Genomic DNA, 20,246 nt, shown 5'->3' on the forward strand with positions numbered 1-20,246 from the left:
AGATTCAGGTATCATAATTAAAAGTTGATTTGGTGCTCTTGCACAGCAAGCCTTCTCTCCTACCCTTGACAAAATTGGACTTTGTGCAATAATGAAAGAGATGGGGAAATGATGGGACAAAGTGGGAGAACAATTGCTTGATGCAATGTTGAACAACCTCCCTGCAAACTAATCAGAGTGCATGCTCAATAAATAGCCAATGTTATCTAACAAACCTTGCACAAACAAATCAGGGAGAATGCTCAATAATGAGGTCATGTAGAAGCAACCACAAATTGACCATCTGTACTGAGGCTGGAATCAGCAGCTGGCATTTCTGGGCAGCTTCGAGGGCATTTTTCTCTCTCCTTGATCTCACTTGACCTAGGCTCCTGACCCTTTGGTCCCGCCCTCCAGTTCTGACGCATCTAATCCTCATTCCAAAGGTGTGTGTACTGTAAATGTTAAAAAAGGAGATACTAACATTTTTTCCCCATTAGAAGATCCTAGTTGCAAGACAAAGTTATGACTAACAAGGAACTCCTAGGTCAACTTGACATAGATGTGACCTCACAGAATTTGCAGTTATGCAACCTAAACACATACACATACGTTGCTGGCTCAGTTAATTATTATTATTTGCAATAGGCTTATTCTGCCTCATTCATCACAGCTGGTGCGTTATCTTCTACAGGGTGCATCTACAGTAACCCATAATCGTGTCACAAATTGAGAACTGGGTAATTGAAGGGTGGAGTATTTACATATATAGTGAAACTCTTCCCCTTAAAAATGTTGATGGACATTTCTCCTGTGTTTCATGGCCTCACACCCAATGCACTCCTGTGCCATTGGGATAGTGGGGTATGTGGGAAGCACTTGAGGCAGTATTCCACTAACTCAGGCACAGGCAAACTCTGACCCTCCAGATGTTTGGGACCGCAATTCTCATCATCCCTGACCACTGGTCCTGTTAGCTAGGGATGATGACAATTGTAGTCCCAAACATCTGGAGGGCCGTAATTTGCCTATGCCTGCACTAACTTAGCACAAGGATTCCTGCTAGTGCAACAAGTTTTTCCCACTCTCCTCTCCCTATGTGTACCTCACACTGTCCCCAAATGTGCCCCAGAGAGTTGGGGGAACTTATAGAATAAATTTAGGGGCATTTGTTCTTGCCTTTTTTTAAAAAAGGAAAAGCTTTAATTGGGCAAGCAGTTAAGGCCTGGCATTAAGTTGGTGTGGAATTTTACCTTTCAACATTGCATTAGCTGGTTTTAATTGGGCAGCTAAGATGCATATTTTACGGTAAATCCATTGCATCCTGCCTCTGAGATAGGGCAAGCTAGAAAATGTAAATAAACAAACAAACCCAGAACACTGTGTACTTTACAAAATATCAAATGCATTTTAAGTGCCTACATTTGAAAATGCTCTAAACATTCTGTGACAGAAACCCAGGATCAAAATTATTTTTCTTATAACACATCAACCCATCCATGTTTGTAATTATATGATTAATATCTCAGAACTGTTTTATTGTCTACTTATTTAGTATTAGGGGAAACCAGTGGGGACATGCAGTTCTTTTTGTTCTATAGTTAATTAATTGTTCAACAAAGTTAAAGAACTGTTTTGACTAGATATAGGACTCAAGCAGGAGCAGTCAAATAACCTTTTAAAAAACCAAAGTGGTAAGACTGTCCCTTACCACTGTGGCAACTGGGTGAACCATTAAAATTTAGTTCTTTTAAAGCTGTGCATTCTTCCTCTCCATTGCTGGAGCACACATCCAATCTTAATTGAAGAGTCAACCACAAACATCAAGTACTCCCCCCCCCCTCAGGTGCATGGAAATGTAGATGAGAGGAAGAAAGGCAATACCCTGCCCATTTCTCTGATATGTTAGTGGTGTGTGCACATGTGTGTGTGCACGCACAAACAAAAGCATCCCTTCCTGCCCCCCAAAACAGGGAGGCACTCAGATATGTGATAGTTCCTCACCCCCATCTGCAGTTCAAAATGGTACAATCCAGGAACAATTCTGCCACATAACTTCTACTTGTGTAGGCAACCCATTACAGAAACATTTCAGTCCATCTGCTCCATGGGGATACAATATTGTGTCATTAGTGATGGATGGGGGATGCTCAATTACGGTGCTAATAAGAACATAAGAGCATAATAAGAGCCTGATTGATCTGGCCAATGGCCCACCTTGTGAGGCATCCTGCTCTCACAGTGGCCAATAAGCTGCCAGTGGGAAGCTTGTGAGTAGAACATGAACACAACTCTCTCCACCGCGGTTCTCAGCAAGTGGTATCACTGGGGACGGGCACAGGGCAGGCTGCATGGTATAATATGTTGCCACCATCCCCTCTCACACACACCCAGTACCTGTGGCCTGAGATGGTGGTCTCACTCTGCCTGCTGGTAGGGCCGGCTCTGCAGTCACAGTATATGTAATTTATATAGCACGGACGAAACCCTTCATTTTGAAGCACTCCTATCCAAATACATTTATCAAAATAAAATAAAATGATTTCTCTCATATGATGTGATGGAACTATGATTTTTATCTTACTTTTATTTTACCCCCACTTGGGTCTGCTTGTTGATGACAGGTGGGCTTAACAAGTTATTAAATAATGCAAATATAATTTAGTTATCTATGTGTGTTTTAAACATTTTACTAATTTTAATCTGGGTTTTTCAGATGATCATCTTCTGTATGCTCTAAAAAGGTAAAGGACCCCTGACACTTAAGTCGCAGACGACTCTGGGGTTGCGGCGCTCATCTCACTTTACTGGCCGAGGGAGCCGACGTTTGTCCGCAGACAGTTTTTCTGGGTCATGTGTCCAGCATGACTTCTGGCAAAACCAGAGCAGCACATGGAAACACCGTTTACCTTCCCGCCAGAGAGGTACCTATTTATCTACTTGCACTTTTTTGGCATGCTTTCCAACTGCTAGGTTGGCAGGAGCTGAGACCGAGCAACAGGAGCTCAACCTGTCGCAGGGATTCGAACCGCCAACCTTCTGATCGGCAAGCCCAACAGGCTCAGTTATTATTATTATTATTATTATTATTATTATTATTATTATTATTATTATTATTATTATTATTATTATTATTATTATTATTATGTTGCCTGTTGTTGCTTCTGTTTCCTGTACACCATTTAGAGATAGTCATCAATCTATTAAACGGCATAGTAAAGATATAACCAGGCATCAGCCCGACGGTCCCCTTGGCTCAGATGGGCGGTCCCTGGGCCCCAAGCCCCGCCCTGCCCTCCTCCTCCCTCTCGGCTTCCCTTCCGCCACTTCCGGAGCGGGGTCCTTGGCTCGGAGGCGGCGGCTGCCCGGCCCGGGAGGCGCAGGCAAGCAGGCAGGCAGGATGGCGGCGGCGGCTTCAGCAGCCTCCGCGTCTGTAGCGTCGTCTGCGGCCGGTGCCTCCGAGAAGGAGGCGAGCCAGCAGAGCAGCCTGGGCGCCTACTCGCCCGTCGACTACATGAGCATCACCAGCTTTCCCCGCTTGCCCGAGGAGGAGCCCGGCGGTGGCGGCGCCCCCGAGAGCTGCCTGCGCTCCAGGAAGGAGGAAGACGCGTTCCTGGCCGAGCAGGACACGGGTGAGAGCGGGAGACGAGGGGCTGCTGCGCCGCCTGCCTGCCTGCTCCCTGCACCCTCCATCCGACCATGACTCCATGCTCCATCCTCCCATCCACCTCCGCTGCCTCCAGCCTTCGTCCACGAGTCCTAAGCAAGCATCTTCCCGCATCTCGCCCCCCTCCTGCGCCATCCCTTCCTCCTCCCCTTCCCCAGAAGCATTTGGCACCAACATTTGGATGGCGCAGTAGCCATCCCTCGCCTCCTCTGAACGTCCCAGCCCAGCGGTCCTGGGGATCGGGACCCCACTTCTCTGCAGCCATATTTGACTCCTCAGCCTCCTCTCCCCACCCACCCATAGCGGGGGATGGTGCTGCGTGAGCATCGCTCCCCCTCCTGGGTACCAACTCCTTGCACATCCCTGCCATTTCCCTTCCTCCTGTCTTTGCCGCTCTCCACCTTTCTCATTCCCAACTCCCATTTCATTTCCTCTCCCTTTTCTGCTCTGCCACTTTCCCCTATTGGGGCAATAAAGTGAGTGGCTTTCCAGTCCTCTGCCCCTCCAGATCTTGCAGCCCACCCTGTGTTTGCTTCTCCACAGAATACCCTTTTGTGCTAAAGCAGCCTCCTCCATCCTCATTATCTTCCCAACTCTCCCACCTCCTCTGAAAGCTCCAAATCAGCATCTCATGGTTTTACCTCCGCCCCTTTTGGTGGGGGTGACTGGATGAGCTTTCCCCAAAATGTTGATTTTTCACAGTACTGCCAAGTTAATTACCAGCCTAGTCACTCCCATCCTACATAATGTTGAGACTTTATGTGGCATCCTTTTGTTCTGTAATGCCTGAAAAATGGGGAGGGATGGGGGACAGAGGTCCTTCCCTTTATCTCTGTGAAGATAATGGAAAATATAGCAAGGGCAGAGTTTTCTGTTCTCTCACCAGCTATTGGCAAGCATTAAGACTGCCCTTAGAGACTTTTACTCTTTTTGTATCAGATCTGCACTGCAAAAGCCAGATGAAATTTGGCAGAGGTAGCCAAGACCTATCCAACTTAAATGCAGATTCCACTAGTTCTTGCAATGCGATTGTACAGGGACAGCGTGCAAAGTAGAGTTTGTGGTTGCTGCCCCCGTCTCATAATTGGAGCTCTCTGAGCCACCCATTGAAACTGATTGGCAGAAGCTTTAGGATTGACAAAAGGAAGTACTCCTTCATTCAGTATGCAGTTACATTTGCAGTTCACTGCCATCAGCTTATATTGCTTTCTAAAAAGGTTTAAACAGACTTACAGTGGATAGGTCAGAATAGCCAAATAGAACCTCCATGTTACAGAGATAACTGCTGTGAATCTCAGATACTGGTGATAACTCACAAGAGGAAAGCAAGAAAGATCCATACTTGGCATATTTTTTGTAACCAGATTTTTGAATGACCTAACAGGTATCAGATTTGTAATTTGGTACATCCTCCTGCAGTGAACTTACGGACTCATCACATTTTGAGAAATCCTCAGTTGGGACACATGTTAGAGGATTCAAATCACTAATTCAACAGGTTAAAAATGAATGAAAAAGCCAATATGTTGATATGACTTTATAGAGACATGCCATCTAAAACATGCTGAGGTAAGTCAACAGAACTCATTGGTTCTGATACAGATCTCCAGTAGTTCAGAGAAGTGTTTTGATGTTTTCGCCACTCCCTTTCGCTATGAGTTGCTTCATGTGTAACAATGAAGTAGCAAAAGCATGAACTATGCGCTTTTCTTTCTCTACCTCTACTATAACGTGGAAAGTGAGACACACAAATCTTTCCTTGAATGAGACTTGGGAGTCTAATACTCTTCTGGACTTTACAGGTCTTGCATTACTAGACAAAATTATTGATCTCCACTTTAAAATAGAAGCAAAAGGGGGAGGGAAGCAGCAGGTTTCCCCCCCCCTCCTTTGTAACATATGAAGGATCTCTTGGAAGATTCAGGACACTGAAACCGATATGTAAAAGAAGTACTTCACTTTTATTTCGTTGTCCCATCCTGACTCACCACCGCTCTTGTGTTTTCATATTTTTCATTTCCATTTGATCTGCTCACTCCAAGCTTCTGAAATTTGCAAAATCTAAATAAATGTTTCAGTTTGGCACCCCCATGATTATATGTCAATCGTTTATTGGTTCTCTTTTCAGATGCATATGTATCCATTGGTTAGAATCCTGAGTGTTTCCTCATTTGAAGTTTGTTTCATTTTTTGTCAATGTGTAAAACTACTGACTCTCCTAACTGGTATTCGTTGCCAATATCTTTACAAACCTCTGTGCCTAGCATGACACTTTTACATGATGGGTTCTTCCAAGTTCTCAAAACTAGTAGCTGGCATGAAAATACAACAACTGCAAAAAAAAAGTTTTAAATAAATATTTGGGCTGTTTCTGTCCCTCTGCATAAATATTAATAAAATGATCTATCCCTATAAAACCTTTGCATTTCACTACATTAGTTATTAGTTATTCATTATAATACTTTTTTTTGCTCATGTTGTGCATTTCAAATGTTCAAAGCTCCTCAACATAATTTATCTCAGTAATCATTATAATTCATAGACAAAGTTGCTTTTGTGTTGATCTATATTTTGTTTCTCTGTTGGGATCTAGTCCTCATTTTTTGTATCCCTTATGCATGTTTAAATATGCTGCCAGACATTGAACTTCCCTGCCAATGGTAGCCTCCAAGCAGGAAGCACCAGATATACCTTTTATCACAGTTTATGTTTGTTTTGGTTCTCCAGATATTGTTGAACTACAAATCCTATTAGCTCCAGAAAGTGTGGGCAGAGGGCAGGGGTTATAGGCATTGTAATTCAGTAACATTTATGTATTAATGTTATATATGCACACACGCGGACACACATACACATGTATGTCAACAAGGTTGTAAGTATTGGCCGTGAAATTGCAGTGTACAATATAACTTCTACATTTTCTGCTACACCAATTGCATGGTGATACTATTTTGTATCACTAACAATTGATTGCCATGCAGTGGGACATCAAAACACATTCTCAGGCATTTGTTTTATATTGAGAAGGAGGGGATGTAAGCAGTAAATGTTATCTTCTGTTATAAATGAAATGCAGTTGGAAGTGTTTTCCCCAAGGATACATAGAAAGATTAGTTTGAGTCTGAGTTACCATAATTTTTTTATTAAGCAGAATATTTGGGGTGTGTTCAACCAACTCAGAGTAGACCCATTCAAATTAATGGCCATTCCAAACTTAGGTCCATTAATTTTAGTGGGTCTGCTCTTAGTAGTAGTTGAATACAACCCCCTTTTCAACAGAAGGAAAACGTAAATCTTTAGCAGAGATAGGTTAAAGTTGGGTGTGCTTCACTTATGCCATAATGTCTCTTGTTGATAGTTATTTTGAAAGAAGCAAATAAGTATGGGCTGATTTGGGAGGAAACAGGGTTGATCCCATTACTTGCCTGCACTGGTGGTCATCACAAGGGGTGGGATAGAGTTTCCTGTATTATCCTGATTGGAGGGATGAGATGGCACTCTTCCCCCTGACTCAGTGGGCAGGGAGAGGAACACCTGCTCAGCACTGTCAGCTGACAGTACCCTGACCACCTGTTTGGCAGGAGCAGCTCGTTCACACCCCTCAACTGGAGTGATAAGTTTTACATACAAAGCGGAAATTTAGGGAAATAGAATATATATTACTGGTTTGGAAGTCAAGCCCCACCCCCACCCCAAGCACATAGGAGCTTTAGGAATACTTTTTCAGGATGCCATGGACCAAACAGTGTAACATATTAATGGTGTAATCCTGTGATTCACATCACGATAAGTTCCATTGAGTTCAATGGCACTTACTCCCAGGTAAGTGTGTGTAGGATTGAAGCCTCAGAGAAAATGACTACTTCTTAGCAGTAGTGAACAGTGTGGTGGGCTGCTGCTACTCACCTGACCTGTGTTTGGTTACGTTGCTGCTTACAGAGGAGGAATTCAAGGCAGCAGTGAGGCTGGACTGGTGCAAATGCATCAACAGAATCAATCTGGTACTTCTGCCAGTACGTTTGCACCATACTGACCTTGCCACTAACTCCCCCCCCCCCCATCTCCTAGTAAGTAGCAGCAATGCAACTAATCAGAGGTCAGGTGAGAATTACCATCCCATCTCACCAACTGCTACAGCATGCCATGCTGGTAGAAACTGTACCTCTTCACAGCGTGAAAAAAAGTCACAAATGGGTTATGCCCATTTATAAGCAATAATAATAATAATAATAATAATAATAATAATAATAATAATAATAATAATTTATTATTTATACCCCACCCATCTGGCTGAGTTTCCCCAGCCACTCTGGGCAGCTCCCAATTGAGTGTTAAAAACAATACAGCGTTAAATATTAAAAGCTTCCCTAAACAGGGCTGCCTTCATATGTCTTTTAAAAATAAGATAGCTGCTTATTTCCTTGACATCTGATGGGAGGGCATTCCACAGGGTGGGCACCACTGCCGAGAAGGCCCTCTGGTTCCCTGTAACCTCAGTTCTTGCAATGAGGGAACTGCCAGAAGGCCCTCAGCACTGGACTCCAGTGTCTGGGCTGAACGATGGGGATGGAGACACTCCTTCAGGTATACACTTAATTTACAGACATACCTTTAGGACACAGCTTACTTGATTTCTCAACAGTAAATTGTGGCACACAAACAGCATTTGATGATTTAAGGCTCAAAAGAAATTGTGTGTGTACACATTGTATGTATAGAAATTTCTTGTAGATGAACCCATATTCAAGCATCAAACTATTGCTTGAAATGAGAGCATCGTCATTTGTGACATATTTAACACCATTGCCTGTTTCCATTACAGTGTGGAGCTGTTTTAATGTGTAATTTTATTTCTGTAATATGATCCACAGTAGAATGATCCTGCGAAAGCAAAGCAGTTTTAGCCCCCTTTGATTTCAGTAGGAGAGAGTAAACCATGTCCTTAATATAAATCAAAGGAATGTAAAAGTGCTCAACTTTGGGCAGTTTGCATTCTTTGTAGCGATGATAGTTGTGGCGTCAAGCAGGGGCTGTCAAGAGAACAGAGTAAAAGTATATCACTGTTACATTGAAATACATTTGCATGCAACATTAATTTCACTTTCTTCCTGCCCCCTATTGTGTAACACCAATGCATTCTTTAAAACAAGGCATCACTGGCTCTGGTGCAGCCAAGTGTTGGGTAAATTTACATTACTGGATTAAAAAAAAATCAAAAATCTGCACAGATGCTTAAGGATGACCTTTTATGTATCTCAACTCATGTTTGGGAGCCTTTAAAAGAAAAGGAAGCGGGTGCAGGGATGGAATTGACTGTGCATGGCTGTGTCTGGGGAAGTAGAATAATAGAATCAAAAGCAGACAAAGGTACGTATAGCTAAAGCTATGGTTTTCCCAGTAGTGATGTATGGAAGTGAGAGCTGGACCATAAAGAAGGCTGATCGCTGAAGAATTGATGCTTTTGAATTATGGTGCTGGAGGAGACTCTTGAGAGTCCCATGGACTGCAAGAAGATCAAACCTATCCATTCTTAAGGAAATCAGCCCTGAGTGCTCACTGGAAGGACAGATCCTGAAGCTGAGGCTCCAATACTTTGGCCACCTCATGAGAAGAGAAGATTCCCTGGAAAAGACTCTCATGTTGGGAAAGATTGAGGGCACAAGGAGAAGGGGATGACAGAGGACGAGATGGTTGGACAGTGTTCTCGAAGCTACAAACATGAGTTTGACCAAACTGCCGGAGGTAGTGGAAGAGGCAGTGGAGTGCCTAGCGTGCTCTGGTCCATGGGGTCACGAAGAGTCGGACACAACTAAACAGCAACAACAACAAAGAGTTGGAAGGGACCCAAGGGTCATTTAGTCCAACCCCTTGCAATGCAGGAATCTTGGGAGTTTTAAGGGATCAGGTGCACTCCTACAATTCACCTTTGATTACTCCAATCCACATGCTTTGTGGTCTCGATCCCTCATGGATCCATGTCCACATGGATAACGTAAGACACACTATACCTTTAAAGCACATTCAAAGCATGTTCCCTCCCTCAAAGAATTCTGGGCACTGTAGTTTATTAAGGACTATTGGGAATTGTAACTCTGTGAAGGCTAAACTACAGCACCCAGAATTCTTTGAGGGAAAGACTGCTCCAATTGTGCAGTCAATATATAATTTGTACACAGCAAAAAGGAGACTGCATAACCAGTTTGGATGATGCAGTGAATGCAGACAGCTTCCTGATGTAGGAATTTATACTGCCTCTGAATACACAGCTTCCATTTTAGCTGCCGTTGCAAATAGTTATTGATATATCAATTCCACAGAAGTTTTTGCCTAAGCCCTTTGTAAAAGCCATCTAAGCTAGGGCAATCACAGCAGGAGGAGGCAGGTAGAACTTGCAAGACTGCTGCTGGCTAAGATGTGGCCATCTTCCCCCCTGTATCTGGAAAATAGCATATTGGAGGAGCCAGAAGGCCTGGTCATCTAGCCCAGCCCGTGACGAACAAGTACTTTGCCACAGCCACAGCTGGTTCGTTGGGAGTGGGGAGCAGAGAGCTTATTTATATTGCGGCTGCCATTGATGATGGTTCACTGCCAGTAGCCAGCCCTGGTAGGGTGGTGCTGAAGGGGGAGACACCACGGGGGAGATAATCCCTTTGAGTCTTTCTTTTGGAGCATGACAAAGGAGAAGGTGCTCCTCACAGGTAATTGGGTGTGCTTGTTCCTTGGTGAAAGATTGGAGCAGCTGGTGGGAGGATAGGAGTTAACTTGGCTTCCAAGTGAGAGGTGCAATGCTGGCAAGTTGTATCTGTGGCGAGAGCATGAATATCCAATGTGACTGGTGGGTGCTTTGTAGTTTTATATTGTTTTGAATTACTTATTGTACTTTTATTATTTAGTTATTTTGTATTAATTTGCTGATCACCACCTTGGGGTCCTTTATGCCCAAAAGCAGTACTAACACCTCCCCATTTGTATGTGACTGGCACACGCAACTGCTGACAAGCGCACCATTTTCAGCAGTGCAAATGGGCAAGACGGGGCAGAACGGGGTGAGGTGGGCTTACGTGTGTTCCGCTGATACACCCGGCACCTCAGCACATAATCTTGGTGTAAATGGGGAGTAGCATAATATCCTGAGGCAGTAAATTGCCTAAGTTTGCCTTATTTTGCATGAAGATATAGTGTCAGGACGTAGAAGAAGTGTGCATGCACACGAAAGCTTATACCAAGAACTAACTTAGTTGGTCTTTAAGGTGCTACAGGAAGGAATTTTTTTATTTTGACTATGGCAGACCAACACGGCTACCCATCTGTAACAGGACGTAGAAGGTTCAAGCTAAGAGTTTAGAAGACATTAGTCTGTCTTCTTTAGCCCCAAATCACTTCAGTGGTGTTGGCATGGGATTAACTGGGAATAAATGGCATTTGGCTTCTCCCATGGGTGATTTCCCATGCTTCTGAAAAAGAGCCAAACTGAGAGCATGGAAGCAGGTGCATAGACACATTGCATGCCCACAAATTCACGTTCTGTGAAGCACAGATGTCTTCCTAACACATGCCGAACTTTCTATACTCTTTGCTGCTAGGTAACTATGTATGATAAGGAAATTTCCAGTCCACCAATATGGGCTTTGGTTCTCCATTCCACATGGTTGTCAACAACCTTTGTGTTTCTTAAGGCGTGTCCACGCTTCCACTTTCCTGTGCCTAGAAAGCATGGGGGGGGGGTCTGAGAGGATTTTCATTTGTCCCATCACTTTCCCTGGGAAACCCCACTGTTTACTACTGAATTGGAACAAATTTCTATCAAGTTTTCCTGGGGGAAAGCAGTGGGAGAAGAGGAAGTGTGGGCGAGCCCATAGCCATGTAAGAAAGACACGATGACGGATGTGAGGGCGATCTGGCTGCGACATCTGTCACCCCATTGATCGCCAGGGTTGATTCGGCTGATCTGGCTGGCTAGGCGGGTGTCCCCTTCCTCCCTCACCGCTCCATGTGCGTCCCTCCCAAAGCTGCGCGCTCGGTGGAAGAGGACGACCATCCCAGATAGGAGTGTACCGTTCTTCGGTCAAGGGTATACGATAGCTGCGCTCCCCTGCTAGAACCTCCAAACAAGCTCAAGAAAGACACGATGAGTTTCTGTAGGCTGTGATAAAGAGCATCTATACCTCAGTGGGAAAGCATTTCATTAAATGTTTTAATAATGATAATAATAATGTTATCATTTGGTTACGAGCATGAGCCTGCCATTTTGTTTGTGCTGTCTGACCCCCCAAAAAGGACCTTCCAAAATAATCTCCCTGTATTATGGACTTTATGTGATTATAAATGGGACATGAAACAAAGGACCGGATCCAACTCACAGGTCCATCTGACAGAAACCTGTGCAATTTTCCTGTCACTTTCTTTACTGAAAAGGTCAGAGGCAACCATCAACTGACAAGGACCAAAATACTATGCTGATCACCAAATGGGATGCTTCTGTGGTTGTTGCTGTCTTTGTATCTATAGAATCATAGAGTTGGATGGGACCCTGACGACAATCTAGTCCAGCCCTCTGCAATGCAGGAATATACAGCTGTCCCAGACAGGGATTGAATCTGCAACCTTGGCTTTATCAGCACTAGACTCTAACCAACTGAGCTATCCAGTGCTGATCTCTAGCTCCTTCTGCCTCCTCCTCTTTGAAGGGAAGAGCCTCAGACCTGGACAATGTCTTGAATGGACAGGGACCGGAGCACTCTGTGGATTGATGGAAGGACTGCTTCTTCCATGGCTTCACATCTTTGCCATTACCCATCTCACGAGCTGATTTGCAGTTCCTTCTGCCACTCCCTCTGGAGGGAAGAGCTTTGAGCAATAACATCAAAGCTTGCCATAAAAACCTCTGTGTATTTCTAAGGCAGGTGTAGACACAGGTGCCTTCGATCTCCAGAACTCCCCACTCCACCCAACACAGAAATCTGTGGTGTGGCTTAGAGAAGAATAGAAACATTATGTTTCACACACTAGCACACACAGCCAAGGCAAGGTGGAAAGGGCTGCCTTTCGGGGAGAGGTTTTTTTAGCAATAGCCAGGGTAAATAGGCATGCTGCATTCTTTCCTTTGGGCTGATGGAAGCACAATGGCCATGTTGTGCTCAGGAGATCAGCAAATGGAAGTAATGGTGTGTGGCAATAGACAGCACCCAGCGAAACATTGCCATGCATGTTTTAAAAAACAAAAACCCCAACCCATCAAAATAATGTACTTCAGTGTATCCACACATAATTTTATTGTTACCAAGCTTGCATGCCAGCTCAATCTCTCCAAGCGGTAGCAAGATTACAGGGTGTTCCAGGTGCTCATCTAGGGTTGGCGATTCTGCTGGGAGTCAAGGTACAGCAGAGACTGTTGTGTGTGTATTTTCTAAGAAATATGGTTTATTGTGCACACATTGACACGTGGGTCTACTTTGGAGAGAGTTCAGAGCATTGCATTTCAAGGAAGGCTTTTTCCACACAGCAGCGTAGCATCAGATTCCAAGACTTCTCTGTCTCTGTCCCAGCCTGCCTTCAGCCAGCCTGCCAAGATGGTTCTGACCTTTAGGCCCCACATGGACTTATTTCCTGCTTCTCCTTCCCAGAAAACCTCTTGCCAAGCAACTCCTTCCCTTCTCCCAAGCCTAGTTTTAAAAGGTGGTAATTTTCCTGTGTGACACCACACCCAAGTTATGTGGCAACCACCCCCTTGGTTACCTGTAGGGTTTTTGGTCTTGTAGATGTCTTAACAGCAGAGCCATCATCTGCCTCGGCCCCTGTCTGGAAGAAAAATAAGCTCAGCCCAGCACCCAAGACTCTAGAAATCTGGCACCCAGAGATCTGCGGGATCCCTGTTTTCCCTCTAGCCCATAACATTATGTTGGATCTTTCCCCTTACTGGATTATCCACAAATTTGAAAAATTGGATTAAATGGGGTGGGAGTGGGGAGTTTGGTTTGCCATTTGGATGAAGATGGTGTTATGCGGATGATGTAAAAAACATACACACATGGGTTGAATCAAACCCACTCCCAACTGCTGTGTGTACACCCCCTGCGTTCTTGCATTGATAACATAGCTAGAGTTATTATGAGGTACCAAGACAAATGTTCTTAATACAAAGTGCTTCCTCGCAGTTTAATCTTGTAAATATTAAAGACCAGTATTTTAAATTTTGTGGAGAATACCCTGTCTCCTTAATGAAATGGGAAATGGCATCGCTGCAGCTACTACTATGTTTCCTGATGCTAAGTAGACCCTCCCAGTATCATAAGGAGGCATGACAAGTGGGGTGGAAGTAATGACCATGAGTCATAGCTGCATGGGTAAACTGGTCGTCTCCAGGATGTAGAGTGGCCCACTTCATAATTTAATACTGCCATTCAACTTCCAAGAGTTAAAGGGGAGTATGTGTAACGTGATCCCATAATAGTGGAACCAGAGCCAGCAAACTTTCTGAATGCTCAGGCTGAGTAGAAAAGCAATACCATTGGAGCAGGAACAGGTATTCCGTGTTCCGTGAGTGTCTTTTTGTATGATTTTGATTCTGAGTTTTTCAGCATCTCACTCCTGTGTCCGTCACTTTTCTCTCCTTTGTGAATGAAGATCCAGATTCGTTCTTAAAATCAGCTCGCCTTCAGCGCCTGCCTTCATCTTCATCGGAAATGGGCAGCCAGGATGTCTCGCCTCTCCGGGAGACCAGCAAGGACCCATTCTCTGGGGACTGCAGCTGTCGCCAGGACGGTCTGACTGTGATCATCACCGCCTGCCTAACGTTTGCTACAGGAGTCACGGTGGCCTTAATCATGCAGATCTACTTTGGAGACCCACAGGTAAGAAGAGGTATTTGACTGTTTTTCTCTTGATAGGGAAGCTTGCATTGAAGTAGGAAGAACCTGCCTTTCACGAATAATGGTAGCTTCTAATTTTGCTTGCTACAGTTAATCATGATGTATTCTTGCATGTAGCAGCGGGATTCAAAGTGCTGTTTTGGGAACTGCCACACTTCTCTTACTGCGCCAGTTCAAGATCAACTACAAATTGCATAACTACTTGCTTATAATAGTGAATGTAATAGTTACTATAGTTACCAGCAGCGTTCAGTGTTGCGAACTCACCATGAGCATGAAGCACTTTGAATGCACCATTTGTCAAAGGGTGAGCCGCACACCAGAACCTCACTTTCCCAATGTGGGTTCCTTTCTGTCATGCGCTGCTCTAAGCATGTAAGGGCTTATCTGCACTTACCTTTTGCCATGGTCTTTCTAGGCACAGATCTGTGCTTTGAAGCTCTGTGTACAAGTGTTCTCCCCATCCCAGAGCTTTCCCCATGAAAACCCACCCTGTAAAGATGAAGCACGACAAACAGCTTTTTCGCAGATTGCCGTTTGTGCCAATTCAGCTGTAAAGAGTGTGTTTTCGTGGGGAAAGCTCTGGAGCAAGAAGACAAAAAGGCACCCGGACACAGAGCTTTAAAGTGTGGACCGTGCCTGGAAAGCATAGAGGAAAGGCAAGTGTGGATAAGCCCTAAATATTCTACGCAAGATGGAATGGTCCCACTGCAACTCTGTTGTTCCTGCTCCTGCAGAGGCAACATCTAATGCTTTTGTACTAGAGCTGAAACGTTTTCACCTATATTTTTATCCCATCTTTATGACTGACCCAAGAAAAGCTAGAAAGCTTCATGGATAAACAGGGAGCTGAACTAGTACCAGAGGAAGTTGCGTTATACCAGGTCAGACAATTTGTCCATCTAGGCCAGTGACTGGCAGGAAGTCTCCAAGGTCCCTGGTGGAGATCCTTCATGTTCTTTACCACCTGATCCTTTCTTCTGGAGACGCTAGGGACTGAATCTGGACCTTCTGCATTCAACTAATGTGTTCTATCACTGAGCTATGGTCTCTTCACTATACGATTGGTATCTTTGATCATAGTCTAACATCCATTACACCACACTGGCTCTCTTTCCTCACTGAAGCCTCGTGGCTCAAAACATGCATTCAATTCAGAAGAGAACATCTTTCACTTCCTGTATCTCAGTTAATATTCGGGGTGCTTCCAGACAGGTGGTTATTGTGGGATCCGTGCTGCATCAGAATGCCATTCCCTATTTTTCTCTCTCCATTTAATCTGGATTTACCTTTCTTGTGGAAAAACTGACAAGCTTCCCCTCCCCCCAAAAAAATGTTGCCAGTGACTTGTTTATGATATGACCTGAATGACCTATCTGCTACATACAGCCTCCATCTGAATGATTCCTCAGTAATGATTCATGACAAAAGCAGTCAACAGCATTACCTGTGAAAACAATCTAAAGTCCTAAGTAAGTTGCTCTCTTTGGGCATTAAAGCAGGTACAAAAACCTTCCAGCAGTGTTTTTTTTCTGGGGGGATGCAGGGGGACACATGCCCCTAAACATTTTGTGAATCTAAGTTTGGCCTCATTGAGGGGCAGTTTGATTGATTGATTGATATTCATTGCGGCCATTGGCCCGTCACACGACAGTTTCCCACCAACATATATATACTTAAACCTCCAAATTTAAAACAGCCAAAAACTTACAGAAAACAGACAAGAACCAAAGCAAAATAAGCAAAAGACCAACAACATACATTACAATAAATTTGCAACATAAACATTGCCCTCTGCTCATAAGTTAATAAAAGACATCAGTGGTGGTATCACCTAGTTACATCCTAAAACATAGATCATGGTTTAAAAGGGTTATCCGAGCCGCACAGGAGTCCGTTTTTCTTCTTTAGGGATAGGACGCTGATCAAGAATCTGGCAACCGTGAGTGATCTTAGGGGGTCTACATCATTTAGTAGATATCTCAGTTTGGCTTCATTCGAATCATCGGCGATTCCCTTTAGATATGGATCAAGAAACTTGCTCCTGGCCGATGAGTGAAAAGCACAATCAAAGATTATGTGATGCAACGATTCCGGTGCCCCACAATTACAATCACATAAGAGCGATATCTGTCCATTGGAAAATCTATTTCTCAGCACGTTCGATGGGAAGGTGTTGAATCTTGCCTTTATAAAGGCATATCTATGAGCCGAAGAAGTTAAGGAATTCAAATAATTTGGGAGCCTTAAGAGGGGTAATAAACCAAGGTTTTGAGGTGAGCAGGTACCATTGCCCAACACCATTTTCTGCTGCAAGTCCATCTCCTCTAGTTTACAGGTTACTGTTCTTTTAGCTGGAACTATGTCCTGCTCTAGTAATTTAGATGGGGAGATTCCCATTGCCGTAATTCTCAGTTGTAAACTTTTTACCCATGGGCTCTGGAAATCATCTCTCCACATACATTGTATCAAATACAAGTTTGGGAGATTGTGCCATAGAGATAACCAGTGACAGAGTATGTGCTTCCACAGGGCGTTTTCCAGGGATACAATATTAAGTTCCATGCGTAACGCTGTATTACTTACACAGTTGGGCAGTTTCAATATCCCTCTTAAAAACTGATTTTGAATAACCTCTAGGTGAGATAGGTTGACAAAAGTCCCCCAAGTTGAGATGGCATAGGCAATTGTCGGGATCACCTTGGCCTTGAACACTTTCAACGCCGATGGGATGTGGAGGGCTCCATCGGTGAAGAAGAATCGCAAGATCGCCAAGGAGATAGCTTTGGCTCTGTTTGTAACATAAGCTACATGGGCCTTCCATCTAAGGTTATGTTGTAACCAAACTCCCAAGTATTGGAATCTATAAACTTGTTCGATGACTCTCCCATCAATTCTCCAATTGTGGAGTTTCCGGCTCCACAAGAACTAGGATCTTAGATTTTCCATAATTAATTGTAAGGGAATTTATATTACAATATGATCCAAATTTTTTTAAGGCCCTCCTGAGACCTACTCTAGAAAAGGAAAGGATGACTGCGTCATCCGCATATAGTAACAAAGGGCAACGATAAAGTGCTAGGCGGGGTGCATGAATCCTTTCTTGAGCCTCTATTAGGGGAGTCCTCATGTCACTTATGAACAAATTGAACAGGAATGGAGCCAATATACAACCCTGTCGGACACCTCTGTTAATGGGAATTGAATTGGTGAGATCGCCCTCTGGGGTGAGTCTCACTCTGGCCCATTGAGGGGCAGTATTTCAATATGAGTAGGAAAATGAGAGTGGCCCTAAACATTTTTTAGAAAGAAAAAAAAGCACTGCCCTCCAACTGTTGTAGGACCACAACGGCCATCATTTCTGATTACTGGCCATGTTGGCTTGGGTTGATGGGAACTGGTGTCCAGCTATGTCTGGAGGGCCCCATCCTTTCTTTAACATAAACACATGATGGAGGCTGGACCTTTCTGGACCTACCTAGTCCCCAGCACATGAAGCTTTTGTCTCATAATGTGACTTCCCACAGATATTCCATCAAGGTGCCGTAGTCACCGACGCTGCTCGCTGCACAGCACTGGGGATCGAGGTATTGAACAAGCAAGGCTCCTCCGTGGATGCAGCCATCACCTCAGCCTTATGCTCAGGAATCATCAACCCTCACACGGCCGGCATTGGTGGGTAGGTGTTCGCCACGATCTCCTTTGCTTATCATTTGTCATCCTTTTGTGTCACCCTAGGAAGCCTCCTGGCCCTCATCAGAAAAGAGAGTTCTGTTGCCATTGCTGGGCAAACTCCTACGACTGTTGGGGAAGCGACCTTTGCAAATGCTCCACGGTGATATTGGTCTTGTTGTTCTCACACGGGCCTTATTTGTCTGATGTGGTGGTGAGGAAGTCCATGCTGGTTTTAAGATTTGCATGTGGCAAATCCAGGCTCATGTGGCAGCCTGAAAGTTGAATGAAGCCTTCCGCAAGTTTTGACTGGCTCTTCTGCAGTGGATTGTGGAGGAAAGAAGTTGTGTAAATGTGCCCTACTGAACCAATAAATGTACGCTAATGATATTGTGTCATATAAACTGTTCTAATGAATGATAATTAATGCAAGCTTCAAGAGCTGGTTCACACATTGCCGTCTTAAATGAGGAAATGTGTGACATCGTGCCCACAGTTGTTTATATTGTCCTCTGGGAAAAGGAAGCACGATTCCTTCTTCCAATGGCCAGTGAAAGGCAATGGCAGCTGCCAGTTCCTTTCACTATTTGCTTTCTACTGCAGAAGAAAATGAGTGCTGGGAGTGACCTCTGGCCACTCTATGCCACTGGTGGGAAACTTCAGGTCTGAGGAACAAATGTGGCCCCCAAGTCACTCTATCTGGCCCTCAGGAATCTTGCCGCACCACATACCCTCCCCTGCCCTGCACCTTCCTTGAGTGTCTTTGCCTGGCTCGAATGGTTCCTTGAATGTTGACAGTGCCTTTGCTTGCCTGGATGAAGGATTGAGAGGAATGTCCGAATATGTACAGAAATTAGTTTACTCTACAAAGGTAAAGTGCACACCTGTTGCTCTGCTCAGTTTTGCCTTTGATTCTTCTTATCATTTACATGTGGCTCCTAGAAGGTTGCCCAGAAGGGAATGTGGCTGCTTGGCTGGAAAAGATTTCTCATTCCTGCTCTATACTGAAAGGAGGCAACCTATTCTTTGCTTCTGTCAGTGAGGCCGATCTTATGTACGGCTTTGTGAAAAGGGCGTGTGGATCAACCCATTGTTCTAACAGATCGTAGGGCAGAGGCTTCCTGTGTATGTTGAGTTTAGGATAGGGTCACCTGGGAAAATGGCCTGGATGATAATATATTAAATAATCTCCACTGTCAGGTTTTTATTGGTACTTCCTGGTATTCTAAGCTGTGCAGATCAGAGACAGATTTCTGTGAATCTGAAGGTGGCTTTGGAGGTCAGTTGGGTATAGCGCCATAGAAGGACTGCCATGCATCTTCCTCCAAAAGACAAGCATGTGTCCGTCTGGAACATGATACAGTTTGCTCATCCCTGCCATTTATTTAAGCCAGGGGAGTTTCTGCACTCCAGAGGCCAGATTCAACTGCAAATTTCATCAACCTTTACCTCCTCAACACCTGGCCCTCTGCCCATAGCTGTGGCCTCCTTTCAGCCATCAGAATGTTTGTTTTAAAGAGGTTTTATGCAAGAGAGATTTCAAGTGTTTTGATAGCCAGAACACCAGGAAGTTCTTGAGCATATTACATAAACAGAGACACTCAATAACAGCCCATCAGATGGGATTTGAGAAAACCTTTGTTGAAACTGGAAACCCTAGTTTGCCACCAAAGCTGCTTAATCAAAACATATGTTCAGGAGTAAGACAAAAAACAAAAGCAAAAAAGAACAGCAACCAAAATTATCACAACGGTAAGGCTAGTTGAAGGTTAAGTACTGGCTGATTTAATGCATAGCGTTGCTCTGTTTTAAATAGGGATTAAAGTATCAGGTGAACACCAACAGTTTAAGTAGAGAAGTGCTTGTTAGGCATGTTTCCCAGTTACAGTACTCTGATGAAAGCTTGACCTGTATAACAACATTCTGAGGGGTAACAGGGTTAGTCTATTAAAGCAATTGCAAGGAAGAGGGTCTTAAAGACTAAGCTCATCCACAGTCCCATTTGCCATTCATTCCGATTCAGCAGTGAAGCATGGATTTTCCATTTTATTTCTATGCCA

At 44.2% G+C, this 20,246-nt stretch overlaps 1 protein-coding gene across 1 annotated transcript in view; it reads left to right on the forward strand.

Annotated features, from left to right (window-relative positions):
- Positions 1–3,308: 3,308 nt before the first annotated feature.
- GGT7 (gamma-glutamyltransferase 7) overlaps positions 3,309–20,246 on the forward strand; it is a 38,659-nt gene continuing 21,721 nt past the window's right edge. Inside the window, exons 1-3 of the mRNA XM_081196202.1 lie at positions 3,309–3,611; positions 14,270–14,496; positions 18,042–18,193. Coding sequence (XP_081052328.1) covers positions 3,380–3,611; positions 14,270–14,496; positions 18,042–18,193 — 611 coding nt within the window. The 5' untranslated portion in view covers positions 3,309–3,379. The remainder of the gene's footprint in view (positions 3,612–14,269; positions 14,497–18,041; positions 18,194–20,246) is intronic.

This window comes from Podarcis bocagei (genome assembly GCF_964188305.1).
Source record: "Podarcis bocagei genome assembly, chromosome: 5".
NCBI classification, from domain to species: domain Eukaryota; kingdom Metazoa; phylum Chordata; class Lepidosauria; order Squamata; family Lacertidae; genus Podarcis; species Podarcis bocagei.